General features: G+C 40.1%; 3 protein-coding genes across 5 annotated transcripts; 1 reads left to right on the plus strand and 2 right to left on the minus strand.

The window, feature by feature from the left end:
• Positions 1 to 222: 222 nt before the first annotated feature.
• On the minus strand, positions 223 to 7451 carry LOC148326226 (cyclin-Y-like). The gene is made up of 11 exons (XM_088311748.1): positions 7426 to 7451; positions 4650 to 4833; positions 3636 to 3710; positions 3391 to 3425; positions 3217 to 3314; positions 3087 to 3122; positions 2973 to 3030; positions 2776 to 2898; positions 2105 to 2271; positions 1661 to 1823; positions 223 to 1100 (listed from the first exon to the last, which is right to left on the minus strand). Exons 2-11 carry the CDS (start codon positions 4792 to 4794, stop codon positions 984 to 986), a joined length of 1017 nt encoding a protein of 338 aa, XP_088167874.1. The 5' UTR covers positions 4795 to 4833; positions 7426 to 7451; the 3' UTR covers positions 223 to 983.
• On the plus strand, positions 5099 to 11895 carry LOC148326227 (uncharacterized). Of its 2 annotated transcripts, none has more exons than XM_088311729.1 (2): positions 5099 to 5508; positions 5900 to 7403. In XM_088311729.1, the coding sequence occupies exons 1-2, from the start codon at positions 5385 to 5387 to the stop codon at positions 7225 to 7227; spliced, it is 1452 nt and encodes a 483-aa protein (XP_088167855.1). In that variant the 5' UTR covers positions 5099 to 5384; the 3' UTR covers positions 7228 to 7403. The 2 variants fall into 2 exon arrangements, with proteins under 2 accessions (XP_088167855.1, XP_088167856.1); XM_088311730.1 differs by lacking the exons at positions 5099 to 5508; positions 5900 to 7403 and adding exons at positions 7531 to 8014; positions 9846 to 11895.
• A 117-nt stretch (positions 11896 to 12012) lies between these two features.
• LOC148326228 (uncharacterized) lies at positions 12013 to 15432 on the minus strand. Of its 2 annotated transcripts, none has more exons than XM_088311736.1 (2): positions 14524 to 15432; positions 12013 to 13454 (listed from the first exon to the last, which is right to left on the minus strand). In XM_088311736.1, the coding sequence occupies exons 1-2, from the start codon at positions 14546 to 14548 to the stop codon at positions 12271 to 12273; spliced, it is 1209 nt and encodes a 402-aa protein (XP_088167862.1). In that variant the 5' UTR covers positions 14549 to 15432; the 3' UTR covers positions 12013 to 12270. The 2 variants fall into 2 exon arrangements, with proteins under 2 accessions (XP_088167862.1, XP_088167861.1); XM_088311735.1 differs by having other exon boundaries at positions 14204 to 15430.
• Positions 15433 to 17079: the final 1647 nt, after the last annotated feature.

Consider the following 17079-nt stretch of genomic DNA (forward strand, 5'->3'; position numbering starts at 1 on the left):
TGTCGCGTTCCTAATTTGCTAATGTGAAATTATTTGATTGTTAGTCATATCAAATTTGCCCGCCCTTTTTTCTTACCTTCTGCTATTCGAGCAAATGACCAACAAAACAGCGATCTGGTGTTAGGTGGTACTTTTGCGAGCAAATGCACCTCGTGTTTGTCTTGGAGCATCTTTGTACAACAGAAGACCTTGTGAACGTTGTGAATTGGCTCTTCAATTTTAATTTGTCTTAAGCTGCAGGAACCCTGGACTAAAATTCAGGCTCACCTTACAAAAGTCACATGACCAAACCCAGACAACAAGCGTGCTGTGATGTTCACTTTGTGAGCTTGTCGGCATGACGTTGGTAAACGAAAGTTGAGACCAACTCTTTTGAAGCTCTGCCATCAATTTCTATACACTCTTCATATAGACGCACAGTATGGAGTCATGTGCACAAAATTGTTTGGATGGCCACGAGAAATGAAACGTGACAACGACAAACTTAATTGGGACACGAGGAATGAAACGTGACAAAAAATCTGGAGTTTCTACCAAGGGATTGAGGAAAAGTGACACACTCTGGTGTTCTGACAATCTTATTGGGACGCACAAGAAGGAAGGGAAGTGATAAAAATGTAAAAGAAGAGAATTAAGTTGAGGAAGCTCAGCGATATAAATGTCACAATTTTGTACATTTCAATGTACAAAATCGTCCCTCTGTGTCCTAAAAGTAAAGCTGGCTTTAAAATGAACCTGACACGAGTGACGCCATCTCCAGACTCGGCTTCCTCAATGAAAGGCGTATCGTTGGAATTGATTAGGTCTTCAAAGTATTCTCCCCAACGTTCCGAGTCAAGGGCAGCAGCACTTCGTCTCCACTATAAACAGTTTTAATGGTGCACTCCTGAAACACTGGATGGTGGGGGAATATTAAAGTCCCCTCCCCTCCCCGAAAAAATCTGAGTTGTTTCTCAGAGGCTGCGTAGCAAGGCATGTTGGTTTTATGAGAGGATGGCAGGAACCCACGCGTCTCCGTCCAGGTGGTCTACGCTAGCCGAGCGCTTGCGGGAGGCTCGCCGCGCGTCCTTGAACGCGGCGTCACTCAGTCTGGAAATAGCCTGAAGACATGACGGCATCTTCTCGTTAAACTTGTTGTCCTGCAAGATCACTTTCCTTGTCTTCATAACATCACAATTTAAAGGTGCAAGTTCAGCTTTGTGTTTTTAAACATAACAGAGCGGCTTGACTGTGAACATTAGCTCGAATTTTAAAATTCTTATGTTAGATTTAGTGTCAAAGTTTTTCGATTTAAATTTAACCTCCAATGTTAGCGTCTGAGGTTTTCTCTGATGATTAGAATCTAAACATAAATTTGAATGTTAGCTTCCAAAGTTTTTTTCAGTGTTAAATGTTGACTTCAAAAGTTAGCTACACAGATGCTTCTAGTTAGTGCTCAGAACAACAACATTAGCTTCTCACATTAACTCCAGTGTTAGTTTCAAGATGTTAGCTTCCAAATTAGTTTGTTGGCAGGCACCGTGATAGATATGTCATTGACATGTTAGTATGACATTGGCATTGTTTTATTAATGTGTTATTACTATGTTATTAATGCCTTATGTTTTTGCCACATTTTGGACATAGATCATAGCAGACAAAGTCTGTCGTGAGGGCGTACCTCCAACTTTTGGGCCTTTTGGTGGCTGAGGGCCTCCAGTGGGATGCTGAGGTCGTTGGCCTCGGAGAGCGAGCGCAGGTCAAAATAATACTTGACGTAAACACTTGAGGGCACGTTGATGTTGAACTGCACAAGTTCCAGAAAGTGTCGCTCCAGATCGTTCCTGTCGGACAAGACGGGCATCGCGTCACAGGGATTTCTATATGGTGAACGTTGGAATTCGCAACAAAGTCTGGATAACAGTAAGAAAGTAAAACGGGATTTGGCAACTGTGATAAGCTAGTATTTTTTATATTACTCATGGCCTTTTTGGACATGCGGACATATGTCGAAATTGGTGTAATGCATCATCTATTTTCTCGTGACCACTGCTCGCTACTTTCCGTATTGTGAGATCCTGTATACTCAGTTAATTGTGAACGCAGGCTGCCGATGACAACGTACATGTCAGCCACGCTCATGTCTTTGAGGATGTGACAGTAGTCCACATTCCACACGGCCTGGTCGTCCCACACTTTGGAGGCCAGCAGGACGGCACCCAGCACCATCCGTCTCCACGTCGTGGGACTCATGGAGACCTCCGCGTACGTCAGAAGCCTCTCCAGGTACACCTGACTCGCAAAACACAGGAATTGTATTAACAGTGCGTGATGATGCCATTTGGTGTGGTATGCTGTGATAGGGTACGTTTGGTTACATTGTGTGTTGCGTTACCTTTTGTTCAGTTCCGATTTACCTAAAATTGCGTTACAATGTGTGGTGATGTTTCGGTGCCTATTCTTTTTGGTGTGTGTTTGGAAATTCGTCTTTGTGTTGCAAGTACATTATTTTGTGTTTCACCATTTTGGATTGCGGTACATTACAAAGTATAATTTTACTGGATGTAACGTTGCTAAATATTGCCAAATGTCGTTCTTTTTAAATGTTACATTGTGGTACGTCAACGTTTGAACAGTTACATTACATTCCAAAATGTTACATTGTGATATGTCACATTTTGGCATGTACTCCACTTTACGTTCTGAATGGTTATATTGCGATATGTTATTATTTTTAAACGGGAAACAAATCCAAATGTGAACAGTTAAAAGGTTCAGGTCGCCTTGGCTCCTCACCAGCATGACAATGGCGCACTCGGACCTGAGCTGCGCGGCGCAGAAGAGCGTGCGCACAAAGCGGTAAACCTGCCTCTGTTCCGGGTCCCGACAGTCAAAGTCGGCGTGCACCTGCCGCGACCTCTGCCGGCCAAAAGAAGAATTGAATCCCAATGTACAAAAAGACACAAAAACAAAAAACAAGGTGGACATCCCACCGAGAGAGGATGAAGCCTCTCGTCAAAAATGTCCAGAAGTGGCGTTTCGTTGTCGTCCCTGCAACCAATCGTTCGATCAATCAATGGCATCGAAGACAATATTAAACCTCTCACCTGTTTTTTATGTGGTAGTAAATCGCCAAGGCTGCACTGTGAAATCAAACAATATAGTTTGATCTTATTTTTCTGCTCCATTCCAACTTGAAAATATTCAGCTTTGATGAGTCGCATTTTTTTTTATTACCATTTGATGGTGTATTTGAGGTGAGGCCTGCTGACTGTGTTCTCATCAAGAAAGATGGTGGAGCACGAGCTGTACTTCCACCTGCTGGTCGGACCGCGCTAATGCACACGCGCTGTCGTTAGAGGGCCCGACTAAAGTGATTGAAAGATGCTGGAGATGATAGCGCGAACTCACGTAGCGGATGAAGTGGATCTTCTGGCTTTCTCGCACTGCAAAACACACACAAAAAAAAAAATAGTTACGTTACTTGAGCTGTTTCCTCAAGGGCCTCTCGACGAAGTTACATTGTGCTGCTTTTACATCATACTGCAATGATTCATTGCGTGAAGGGACAATCCAGAATGTTTGTGCTCTGTTACATTGCGTAATTTGTCATACATGCATGAGATGTTTGACGTAAAAAAAAAAAAAAAACTCACCGTCGTTCATGGATTTGCTGAGGAACATCGTGCCGCTTTGTGGATGATCTGCCGGGCTCAAAATCGTGTCCAACTCTGGTGACACACCATTGTGTTACAAAATACATTAAAAAAAAATTAAATCCCAATTGAATGGGAATGTGACATGTGTTGGGCTTTTTCTATAAATGTTATTCCCTTGGATTCCTTGAAGGATGCAGGAAAAGATTAATATAAAATTATAACGTGTATGGAAAATTGTTTCATTTCAATAAAGCAACATTTTACTGCTAATTATGTTTTCTTATATTTCATGTAGTATTTGCTTTTTATTTGACATCAATCATACATTACTTAAATGAAACTTCAATCTCATGTTTTATGATGATTAGTTAACCAAATATATAAAGTAAGATTGTTTATTTAATTTTTTGTTTACAATAGCTTGTTTAGCTCAAATGCAATTGTAAAATTCCTTTGGTATTGAAATATTAATCTCCTTTTTGAAAATGTTTGTTGTACTTAATCCTCGGAGGAAAATAAATAAACCAACACTTTGCGAATACAAGTAAATACATATCCTTATAGAACTATTTGGGGCGGGGGCTGTTAATGTGACGGATTTGCTTGAATGACTGCACACCTCCTACAGGAAGCTTGAATGAAGACGAAAGAGGAGACACTGGTGAATAATGCATGAAGAACACAACACCGTGCCTGCCTGCCTGCTCGTAAAGCAACAATTGTGTTCCAGCTTGTTCCATTTTTTGCAGATACAAAATGTAGACGACGAACAGCTGGCCCTTACAAGAAAACATTGTTAAATGAGAGCGATCACATGGTTGCCTTGTCGAACCCGAATTACCCGAGCGACTGATCTTGGAGCTGCCCGGCTTGACAGAACTGAAAATCCTCAGATTAACACGCCCCCCCCATACAAAAGTACGTTCAAAATTTGTTGACTGTATCGAGATATTCATTCAACTCGTTTCTTTAGCGAATTGACCTCGTTGACAAATGTTGCGTTCACGTTACCACCCAAGTTCTCGATTTCGCTGATGTGTTGCAGGTTATGCGTCTCCTCCTGCCGGAGGTTCGGTTCCGCTTCGACGCTGTCCTCATCCAGTCTGGAGTGGACTTTCGGGGTGGCCGGGACGCAGCAGGAGATCTTGCTGCCCATCCTGGACTCCTCTGGGCCGCCGCAAGCTCACAGCACCTCCTGCGCGTCCGCCGTCAGAGCAGAAACAGCCGACGACGTTGAGCGGCTAGGTATCTTTCAAATATTTCAACAATTCCATCAGAAACATAAAAATATGATTATTTCACAGAGAATAAACACCGTAGTCAAGTACTGTTATAAATATAAGTATCCCATCGCGTGGTTCAATTTGCAACAAAAAACAGCGACATCTCTCGGTGACTTGCTGAAAGTGCTCCTCTGCGCAATTTCAAGCAGCCAATCATATCGTAGGAGGGCGTGTCTCCCGACTTCTCCGCACATCTACTTCCGTGTACGGTTTTTCTTGACGTAACTAAACGCTTTCCGATTAATCTTTCCTGAACTGACAACAGCCTCCAAACGGGACTTTGAGGGAGTAAAACATCATTCATTGCGCCTTTGTGTCCGGATCAAATCGTCTCTGTGCACGTTGATGGTTCGCAAGATGGTTAGCTTAGCTTAGCATATAGAATATCTTTGCTTATTTTAGCTCGCTAGCGGTTGAAAAAGAGAAGCAACGAAGCATCGTCGAACAGAGCTCCAGTGCGGAAATGTGTGCAAGACCGACACGAAAGTACGAGGAGGAACTTTGTACTATAAAAGAAGAGAACGATCGACATCTTCAACTGCTGGGCGATGTTTGTGAGGAGCCACGTGTTGTGCTCCACACATCAGGTTGGCACACTTCTTACTTTCACTTTCGTACTAAATAACGACTGTACCGTGCGCATGTTATGTTTGGGTTTCAATGGAATCCTCGGTAATGACACTGGCGGAGCTCAAGGAGGGGATAGGGGCTTAATTTGAAATAATGTCCTGTTTGTTAACACAGGGATATAAATTAAAATATATTGTACATATGCAATTCATTGATTTATAGACAATTTAATCATCTAACTTTTTTGTTTTTCGATGGCCCTCTCCAAGTCTGATTCGAACTGATCACTCCGTGTGTGGCGGGCCAAAATCTAAAATTGGTGTAGAAAAAAATATGTAAAACTTAACATCAACTTGAGAAGTGACTTGACCCAATCAAATGTGTGTTTGTTTGTCTTGTGTCCTGCAGACGTCAATGAAAAATATCAACAAGCGCCAAAGTCACCTCACGTTAAAAATGACATCCGCAAGTCAACATGGACCGCTGCTCCTTTGAAAAGTGAATATGAGGATGAGCCTGAGGAGGACAGATGGGCGGAGCCTCCAAGCAGTCAACATGTGACAACAGAAGGTGATGCAGACCATTGTGGACCATCACAACAAGAGCTAGCTCCACTATCAGATAGTGACGACATTGTGTCACACTATCCTGGAACTCATGATGATGATGATGATGATGATGATGATCATGAAAAAGGTAATATTGTATGTGACACTGACAGCAAAAGCTGGAAATGTTCTCAGTGTGGGAAAAAATTTAGTTCAAAAGGGAATTTGAAAGTTCACACAAGAACACACAGTGAGGAAAGACCTTTTTGCTGCCCAGTTTGTGGTAAATGCTTCTCTCAAAAAAGATATTTAAGAAGCCACACAAGAATACACACTGGAGAGAAACCGTTTTCCTGCACAGTTTGTGGCAAATGTTTCTTTGAAAAGCGACTTTTAAAAAGCCACACAAGAACACACACTGGAGAGAAACCTTTTTCCTGCTCAGACTGTGGCAAAAGCTTCTCGCTTAAGCAAAATTTAAGACTCCACACAACAACACACAGTGGAGAAAAACCTTTTGCCTGCTCAATTTGTGGCCAACATTTTGCTCAAAAGTCAAGTTTAGTCAGCCATGCGAGAACACACACTGGAGAGAAACCTTTCGCCTGCGCCGTATGTGGCAAATGCTTCTTTGAAAAGTCCAATTTAACAAGCCACACAAGGACGCATGCTGGAGACAAACCCTTTGTCTGCTCAGATTGTGGCAAAAGCTTCTCGCAAAAATCCAATTTAATAAAGCACACAAGAACACACAGTGGTGAAAAACCTTTTTCTTGTTCAATTTGTGGCCAAAGATTCTCTCAAATAAATAATTTAACTGTACACACAAGAAAGCACACTGGAGAGAAACCTTATTCCTGCTTAGATTGTGGCAAAAGCTTTCTTCAGAATGGAGACTTAACAAAGCATGCAAGAACACACGCTGGACAAAAACCTTTTGCTTGCTCAGTTTGTGGCAAAAGCTTCTCCCAAAAATCCAATTTAAGAAGACACACTAAAACGCACACTGGAGAGAAACCTTTTGCCTGTTCAATTTGTGGCCAAAGCTTCTCTGAAAAGACAAGTTTAACGACGCACACACGAACACACACTGGAGAAAAACCATTCAGTTGCAGCGTGTGCAATAAAAGATTCTCTTTTAAGATGTGTATTAAGAGACACAAGTGTACGGGTAACAGCGATCATTGAAGCTTCACAAGAAAAAAACTGTGATGAACTGTAAAAGTGTAAATGACATCACGTGTAAATTGTCTTTGCCTGTACCACCATTTACAAACATTTAAAACAACATAAAATATGAATGTACGGAATGGAAAAGGAGAAAGTTGTCTTGTGAAATGTCAGGCCTTTCCACAGCTCCTCAATAAAACCACTTGTTTCACTTACTCAACTGGCCTTCGTCACATCGTCACAATCTCTTGGTTCAATTTGCAGAAAATATGGCGACATGTGTCGGTGACTTGACGAGAGTACTCAATACAGCTTCCGGAAAATTACTGGCGACCAATCATATTGCAGCGGGGTGTGGCCTGCTCGACTTCCGCCGCACATGTACTTCCGTGCAGTTTTTTCTTTAGGTAACCAAACGCCCTTAAGTTAAATTTTCCTTTCCGCTCTCGTGCTGAAGGAACCGAAGCATCGACGCACGACGTCCATCACAACTTTGAAGGACGACGACGTCGCTCATTTACTCTAAATGCGTCTCGGCGCGCGTTGATGCTCCGCTTTCCTGTTAGCTTAGCTTAGCTTCGTTTAGCTCAGTTCAATTCGCTAGCCGCTAACAAAGAGAGGCAAACGACACGACGTCACGCAGAAATCAAGTGCGGATTACTTGCCATTCTCGTCTGGAATTGTTTGCACAAACCGACACTGTAGTGAGAGCAGGAACTTCTTGCAATGAAAGAAGAGAAGGAGCAACGTCTTCAACTGCTGGGCGATGTTTGCGAGCAGTCACGTGTTGTGCTCCACACTGCAGGTTAGCAGACTTTTTGCTCTCATTTGCTTGATAAAGAACATTTCGAGCGTTCCAAATGTGCATGTTTGTATTTTAGTTAACATATTGTCCTGGTGAACTTGTGAGAGAGGAAACGGTTTTTGTCCATATTATTATTTTTTTGACAGATCTTTACGTCTATGTTTGCTAAACATTTGGCCATCTCTAATAAAATCAGTCCGAAAAATGTGTGTCACATCAAAACTATTATACTCCATCCGTACATACATTTAATCAGATTAAAAGTACTCGTGTTTTTTTTAGTTGATACATTTTATTAGCAGCAATTTTTAAGTCATCAAAACCATTCAAGAAAGGAACACCGCTCTAAGTCGTATTAACACATTGAACCTTCAAATGAAATGATCCCTTTGTTATGTAATATAAACCAGGGGTGTCACTTTTTTTAATCTTTGGATCCCATACCGATATTGCGGCCTGGAGTAATGTTTGATACCGATATCATCCGATGCGACATCAGCAGGTTTGATATTTTGTATGGATTGGTAGAAGAGACTTGATCAAGTTGTACTATTAAAATAAAGAAAATAAATAAATAAAATAAACAACGCTCACCAAATGTCGCCGCTTTGGAGTACTACACTGGTCGTGCCTACATTGAGCAAGCAAAACTTAAAAGATGATATCATTATGGTCACGGGCATATACCTTTGTTGTCATCTTGGTAGTTAGCCACAATTTTGACGCTCATTATAATTAATACAGAGCTCAGACTATGTGACTTTTTCTATCGTTCATGACAGTTGCTATGTCAGTTATGACATGCACTGCCAGCCTAGATAAAATGAATGTACTTTTTGATGTCTATATCAGTCATTGGCAGATGTTATCTCACCAAATCGTCTTGAACCAAAAACGACTGTAAACTGATTCAATAGCGCCACCTGCTGTTGTGTTGGAGTGCAAGTGTATTGGAATTTCTGTGTGGCTCTGCAAGGGTGTAAATTAGTGCCAGAAGTAGTTGTAGGATTGCTTTTTTGTACATGAAGGATTATTTTTGTACTCACGGGTTGTTCTGTTTTTGTGCTTGAAGAATATATTTTATATTTCAGATATTTTAAGTGTACTTGAAGGATATTTTTATGAAATTGAAGAAATGTTTGTTTGTATGTGCAAAACAAGAAGCCGGGTGTATTTGTTTGAAAGATCGATTTCTTATCTGCAAAACAAAATGCATTAATTTGTGAATGCTGTTTTTGTATTTGCAAAACACGCTGAGTTTGTTTTTGAATTGTTGGGTGTGAGTGAATCATGTTTTGTGTGTTTCTGAGGTTTTGGAATTGTTTCTACTCCATAACACTGAACAAGAATACTCTTTTGAGCCACTATAGTTATTTTCATCCGTCATCTGAGCTTTAAGGAGTTTCCACATAGCCCCTGTTGGGAAACACTGCTTTGGTGGACTTAATTGGAAGCAGTTTTTCGGGCCTAGATTTGATTGGTTGTGATGCTAATTAAAGTACATCCGTTTTTTTATTGCAGTTATCTTTCAATTCTTAAGAATATGGAACATTTAATTTGAAATTTAGCATGCTAAAATATATTGGAAAAATAAGTAAAAATTAAATAAAATAATGAGCCAAGTGCTATTTTATTTTTTTAACAACGGAAACATTCAATCAAGGAATCAGCAGCTTTTTTTTTTTTTTTGTGATGCTGCAGTTCGAATCAGGTTTTGACGAATCGCTCTGTGTGCGGTGGGCCCAAGTCAAGGTACTCCTGTACAAACAATAAAATGCAAGAGATGTGACTTGACCAAACCAAATGTGCTTGCTTTTTTTGTGTCCCTCAGATGTGAATGAAAACTATCTTCATCCTGAGCAACCAGAGTCACCTCACATTAAAAAAGAGGAGGAGGACGACGAACACCCTCGCATTAAAACGGAGGAAGACGAGCACCTTTACATTAAAGAGGAGGAGGAGGATGATGACGATATCTCCAATTTTCAATTGACCGTTGTCTCTTTGAAGAGTGAAGATGAAGGTGAGCGTGAGGGTGACAAAGGGGCGGAGCCTCCAAGCAGCGGCTCAAGTCAACACATAACAGAAGGTGATGCAGACCACTCTGGACCGTCACAAGCACTAAGTGATGACTTTACATTACACTCTTCTGAAACTGATGATGAAGATGAACACTTCAAGGGTGGTAGTGCGTGTCACACAAACAAAAAATGCTGCAAATGTTCTCAATGCGAGGAAAATAAATCTTTAAAAGTGCTCACAGGAAAACACTCTGAAGTTAAACTTTTGACCTGCCCAGTTTGTGGTAAATGCTTCTCTGAAAAGTCAAGTTTAACAAAACACAAGAGAACACACAGTGGAGAAAAACCATTTTCCTGCTCAGTTTGTGGTAAAGAATTCTCTCAAAAAGAAAATTTAAGCCAACACTCAAGAACACACACTGGAGAAAAACCATTCGCATGCTCAGTTTGTGGCAAAAGATTCTCTCAAAAAGTATCATTAAGAGCCCACACAAGCACACACACTGGGGAGAAACATTTTACTTGCTCACTTTGTGGTAAAGGTTTCTCACAAAAGTCGAGATTAGTAACGCACACCAGAACACACACTGGGGAGAAAAGCTTTTCCTGCTCAGTTTGTGATAAAAGTTTCGCTCAAAAGAATCATTTAATAGGGCACACAAGAACACACACTGGAGAGAAACCTTTTGCCTGCTCAGTTTGTGTCAAAAGCTTCTCAGACAAGTCCAATTTAATGAAGCACAAAAGAACACACACTGGAGAGAAACCTTTTGCCTGCTCGGATTGTGGCAAAAGTTTCTCTGACAAGTCAAGTTTAATAAGACACACAAGAACACACAGCGGGTCGAAAACATTTAGTTGCGGTGTGTGAGATAAAAAAAATTATCTCGTAAAGCAGGTGTTGCAGAAATTGTTGAAGCTTAAAGAAGGAGGAACCGACTCTAAGTTGAAAAACGACTGTGATTTGGTGTCAAATATGACTGAATTTCAATTTTTGCACTGACAAAAGAACTATGGTCTTGTAATTATGTCGATTTATTATTTTTTTCTCAAGTGTTTCAAATATAAGATGTAATATTTTTTGTTTGTGTAATATTTGTAAAGAAGATTATAAAGACAACCAAAAGGCATAACAATACATGTTTGAAAAGGCGTGAGAAGAAGCAGTGTTTAGTAATTCCTCAGCTGAATTCAAGCTTTCGGCCTTTCCGCTTCCGTGCCGGGATTTCCCCGATTGTTGGAATTATTTGATGATAGTATGCATTTTAGATGATGAAAACGCCTAATATCTTGATTAACGTAAAACCGTTGGCCGTGCTCACAGTTTTTCAAAAGTGATGAGCCTTGCCCACTCTTGCTTGTTAACGAATAATTCTTTGCTGTCTAATTTTCTGCCAATTAATGACTCTCACTTGTTTACAATGAACCCGTCCACTTGTGGAATGTTCCAAACAGATGTTTTTTAGGATTTCTTAACTTTTGTTTCAGGCATTAAATTTAAGATGAGAGAATATTCGCAACAAAAAAAATGTAACTTATCTTGTTTGTCACGTATGCAATTAAATATGGCTTGAAAAGGATTTGCAAATTGTTTTTGTTTTGTATGTCTCAACTTAATTAGTATTGGTTTTATATATATATATATATATATACACACAACCCCCCCCCACACACACACAAAGTGTCTTGAATAAGTTTTGAGCCTTTTTTCGTAGGGACCTCCCCTTCAAAGCATCCTCTCCAGCTGCAATGCACCTATTGCATCGCTCCAACAACTTCTGGAAGTCTTACGGTGTGAAAGTGTCCATGACCGTCATCTCTCCTCAATGGTCTCAAAAAGTGCCTCTGAGAGGTTCCTTGAGCTTGATGAACTGGAGGGAAGGTGAGAACTGTCTTGGTGTCTATTTTATTTATTTGTATAATTAATCATGATTGAGATCCATTTCAGCGTTAATAAAATGCAACAAATGGAAAACAGAAGGAAAGGTAAATACTTTATTCAACATTTGAGGAAAATGACAGAAGGATCCACTGCGTACGATATTCCTGGTCAACAGGATAATCTTTCAGATGCTTCAGACAATCAGTAGTGGCCAAAGTACTCATACGGAAGTACTTGAGTAGAAGTACGGACACGTGCTGACTCACTCCTGTCCTTAAGTCAAAGTAAAAAAATAAACTACAGACTAAAATAAAAAAGTAAATATTTTCTTTTGTAATTTTTTTTAATTTTCTTCATTGGCCGCATCCCTTCTCATATTTCCCCCTCAGGTGTCTTCTTTTGTGTCTTGTCAACGGCATCTTTTTGGCAAAGCTTTCGTCCCAAACTAAGCAAGCAAAAGCTTTGTCCCGTGTGTGTATTCTCTTGTGGACTGTTAAATTTGGCTTCTGAGCAAACCTTTTGCCACAAACTGAGCATACAAAAGGTTTCTCTCCAGTGTGTATTCTGGTGTGCCTTGCCAAACAGGACTTTGCAGCAAAGCTTTTGCCACAAATTGAGCAGGTGAACGGTTTCTCTCCTGTGTGTGTTTTGGTATGCCTTGTCAAACTTGTCTTGACAGTGAAGCTTTGACCACAAACTAAGCAGACAAACGCTTTCTCCCCAGTGTGTATTCTTGAGTGTTTTCTCAAAGTGCCTTTCTCCGAGAAACATTTACCACAAACGGAGCAGACAAAGCTTTTCTCTCCCGTGTGCGTCCTTGTGTGTTTGATCAAGGTCCCCTTTTCGATGAAGCTTTTACCGCATACTGAGCACACGAATGGTTTCTCCCCAGTGTGCGTCCTTGTGTGCCTGGTTAAACTGGCCTTGACGGAGAAGCTTTCGCCACAGAATGAGCAACCAAAAGGTTTCTCCCCAGTGTGCGTTCTTGTGTGTACTGTCAAAGTGCCTCGCTCAGTGAAGCTTTGGCCACAAATCAAGCAGGTGAAAGGTTTGTCACCAGAGTGTTTTCTCATGTGAATGTTCAAATTTCCTTTTGAACAAAATGTTTTCCCACATTGAACACATTTGTTACCAGTGTGGCATGTCATGGCACCTTCAGACTCTCCACCATCATCATCATCATCATCATCAAGAAAGTGTGATGTTGTGTCACCATTTTGTGCTTGTGATGGTCCCTGGTGGTCTGCATCAGTTTCTGTTGAGCAGCTGCTTGGAGGCTCCGCCCCACTGTCCTCCTCATCCTCATGTTCAGCCTCATCTTCACTCTTCAAAGGGGCAAAGCTCACTGGCAACTTAGTGGTACCATGCTCCTCTTCCTCTTTCACATGGGGGGTCTCTGGTTCATCCTCCTCTTTAACAATTACGGTCTCTGGCGCGTCTTCCTCTTTAAAGTGGGGCTCTTCTTCCTCCTCCTCTTTGATGTGAGGGAACTCTGGCTCATTGTGGTGCTGTGTATGAAGGTATTTTTCATCAACATCTGCAGGACACAAAAACACACTTTTGATTTGGACTAGTCGATCCATCTCAACTAATCCAATACCATATTATTCCAGAATTACTTTTGTAATTGACTGATCATTTAGATACCTTTCATAATTTTAATCGCCCAAATCATCAGAATTTTAGCCTTTCAACAGTAAAAATTCTGCACTTTGTAGTCCTCTGTGAAAGCAGAATGACCATCTTTGTTGAATCAAAATAAAACATTGTGCTGCACTTTGGAAATTGATCAAACATTTTTGTCAATATTATGGACAAAACCAGTCATTGAAGCACAATTCATTTTTGTGCATTATTTTTCATGCTGCCAATTTGCAACAAAGTCCTGTTTGTGAATGAAGGCATGGAAATTAAGATCAGAAAAAATAATTTACAGAGGACTGGTTCTTGAAAATAATCATAAATTGCAGCAGCCCTAGTTGTATTGTTCCAGCACGGGCATCAAGGCAGCTATTAGTGATGGGCGCGCTAACGATTTGGGGAACGAATCTATTGAATGATTCTTTGTGATTAACTGATTCGAATTATTTACTTAAACAAACTGTCATGCTAATCACTACTGCGTTTTGTGTTCAAAATGTATTTTGATCATAATTCACCATGAATATTCAAGTCAGGATATAAAGGATATACGGTTTTGAAACGATAAGCATACAACGACATTGACGTTATTTTGCCGACAACTGTTTTAGAGATGTTTTTTGAGGTGTGTGCAAACCAACCAACCTGTTTCGAGGAGCCCGAATGGAGGTTGCTTGAAAACAGCGATTAGTCGTGAACGTTTGTCGTCTTCGTTAGACCCACAAAGTTGCTCGGCGTAATCTGCTGTCGATCTCGCACACATTTTCACACGATTATCACACTCGATTTCAGTTTCTTTACTAGTGGCGTGTCGTCAACAAAGCGGTCTCCAATATCGCTTTGTTAGCGAATAGCGAACGGTGCTAAGCTAAACTAAGCTAGCCTGACAAATTTCAGCGGGCACCGGGACAAATTTATTCAGACACGAAGAAGTAATTAGTCCCACAAAGTATCAATGGACATACCGAGTTGATGATTCAATCTGTTCATTACTAATTCGGGAAGAATTATTTATTGGAGCACGTTTGTTTTCGTACAGAACGAAAGAGCAAGGCAGTGCAGTATGTCTTCTTCGGCAAATAACGTTTCTGTTCATTACTGCCACCTACTGGTATGGAGTGTACTTCAGGTAAACTCGCATACCAATTAAAAAAAAAAACGATATACTTGACTTTTAATTATAAATTTCTTCATAGTCTACCAACCAGATTAGTCGCCTTTAAAATACTGTACAATGTTGTCAGCATTTACTATTTGATAGTATTCTAACGCAGTAACTCAGAACGGCACAGCGAGTATTCAATTACAATGTGCCCATATATATGTCTATTATTGTTCGTATGTTTTTTTTAATCGTTCTTGGCGGTGTGTTGAGCTGTTCTATGTCACGTAACAAGAAAACTTAAGACGTGGCAAGTCTATTTGTTCTTTAGAAGATATGATTATGGATTGTGTCTGTATGAAAATACTTAGGATAGCATCTCAACAATAGATATCGGAAAGAAACAACTTTTTGCCACCAAGTTCATCGGCGTGCTCTGCTGTCGCCCTTTCACGCATCTTTACACGATAATTGCAACACTTTCACACTCGATCACTGCATTGAAATGTGTGAGTGTCGCTGTTAGCGGCTAGCGAGCTAAGCTAAGACAAGCTAGCTGAGACGCTTGGACGTGCAACCACTAAGACTTTAAGAATGATGTCTTCGTCCTTTCAAGTAGTGACGGGTGTCGAGGCTTTTGTCAGTATCCTACTGCATTTGGGCGAATTAGCGGAGAGCGTTTGTTTTGTTTGTGTGCAGAAATTGCAAGAACCGACAGAAACGAGCGAGCGGTCTTCTTCTTGTGGCGTTTAAATGTCGCTTGGCAAATTTAGGCGCATTACCGCCACCTATTGTTATGGGGTGTGAATCAGGTAAGCCCACAAACCTTTATTATTTCCATGACGTAAAATCATTTTTTTGTTTGTCTTCTTTCCAGATAATATTTTTTTACATTCACAGTATATGTTTCCTAAAGTATGATTTCTTATTTTAAAATGGAGATGTTAAAACCAATGTTGGTGTCTGTTGTTTATTGTTTTCTGACACTTCCCATCCTCTGAACACTGATTTTTCTCTTAATTCTGAAGATGCTTTAATCCATTGTCCCACTGCTTTTGCCACTTTGTCTCAATGTCACTTTTTTTTTCTCAATGTCTTCCTGACAAGAGCACATCAATCTAATGGTGGAAATTCTGTCGCCTTTCTCATTTCCATCATTTAAATGCTGTTCAATACCTGCAGAATTTCTACTACCACATTAAGTATTTCTGGTCTTCTCTCTGACAGACTGTCAATACAAACCATAAGTGCTTCCCACAGCAAGTGTGATAGAAGAGATGCTGGTAAGTAATCCATGAACATCACAACAGGCTGCCTGCATGCTAACAAGTGAACAATTGTGTTCTGCTAAATGTGGATGAGAAGCAACTGAACTAATCACATGACGCCATTGTCCAATCCAGACACTACTTTTCCCAACCAGCTTTTATCGGTCAAACTTAAATACAAAGAACAAAAATATCTGAAAAAACAGATGTGATAAGAATAAAAGATGACTTTTTTTTTCAAATCAGTCATTTTTTTATTAAGATTTCCTGTTGACCCGTGTAATCGTACAAATTATTAACTTTATTAGTTTTACTATTTTCCGGCTTTCAGTGTGTGCTTGATGTGTAAATAAAAAAGCTTTTAAAAAAAACAAAACAGCAAAGAAAATGGTTACCAAAGGGTGACCAAAATTAAAATGCAAATTTCAGCCTTTAAAAACGTTTAAATACTAAATGAATCAAGTACACTTGAGTGCATGTTAACAAGTGTTTTTGTCTAAACATATAATAAAAGGCTGTGGGCTTCATTCAAGCCGTGAACGAGTTCAGTGCCTTTAAATCGCAGTTTAGTGGAGCAAAACTGTTGTTTCCTGCGTCATCTGTTTCGAGTCTGGTTGCCATGGAACCCACTCAAGAGAATCCTTCTGTGAGGAAATCACATGCACACGCACGGAGAGACAGACAGAGCCACAAAACAACTTTATTTACACCACAACGAAAAAAAATGTACAAAAAGGACAATTGGGGCTCTCGTGCGGTTTAAAAAATGTCAAATTCACTTTCAAAATAGTAATTATAATAACCGCAATGCGTGAAAATTGACTTACTGGTTTTGATTGATTGTGCTTTGATTGACAAATAATTATCCTTTGTATTAATGAAAGTAACTATGTAACTTAGACTGGTTAGCTCGCTATGCCAGCTTTTGTAACATGGAGAATAAAATGACTGTTCAACCACATTAATGGTTTATATTAATCTTGGTGGAACAGCCAGGACACTTCTACTATTTTGTTAACTTCAGCTTCACTGTAAATGTTATTGTTGCGTATTTCCGACATAAAGACCACAATGACCAGACATTGTTGTTACAAAACAAGCTTTCTTGGCATTTAGCGTTATTAGCTTAGCATCTGTCAACGGTGGTGAGT

The sequence above is a fragment of the Idiotropiscis lumnitzeri genome, chromosome 12 (genome assembly GCF_059441095.1).
Source record: "Idiotropiscis lumnitzeri isolate Australia: NSW breed Sydney's pygmy pipehorse chromosome 12, RoL_Ilum_1.0, whole genome shotgun sequence".
Taxonomy (NCBI): Eukaryota; Metazoa; Chordata; class Actinopteri; order Syngnathiformes; family Syngnathidae; genus Idiotropiscis; species Idiotropiscis lumnitzeri.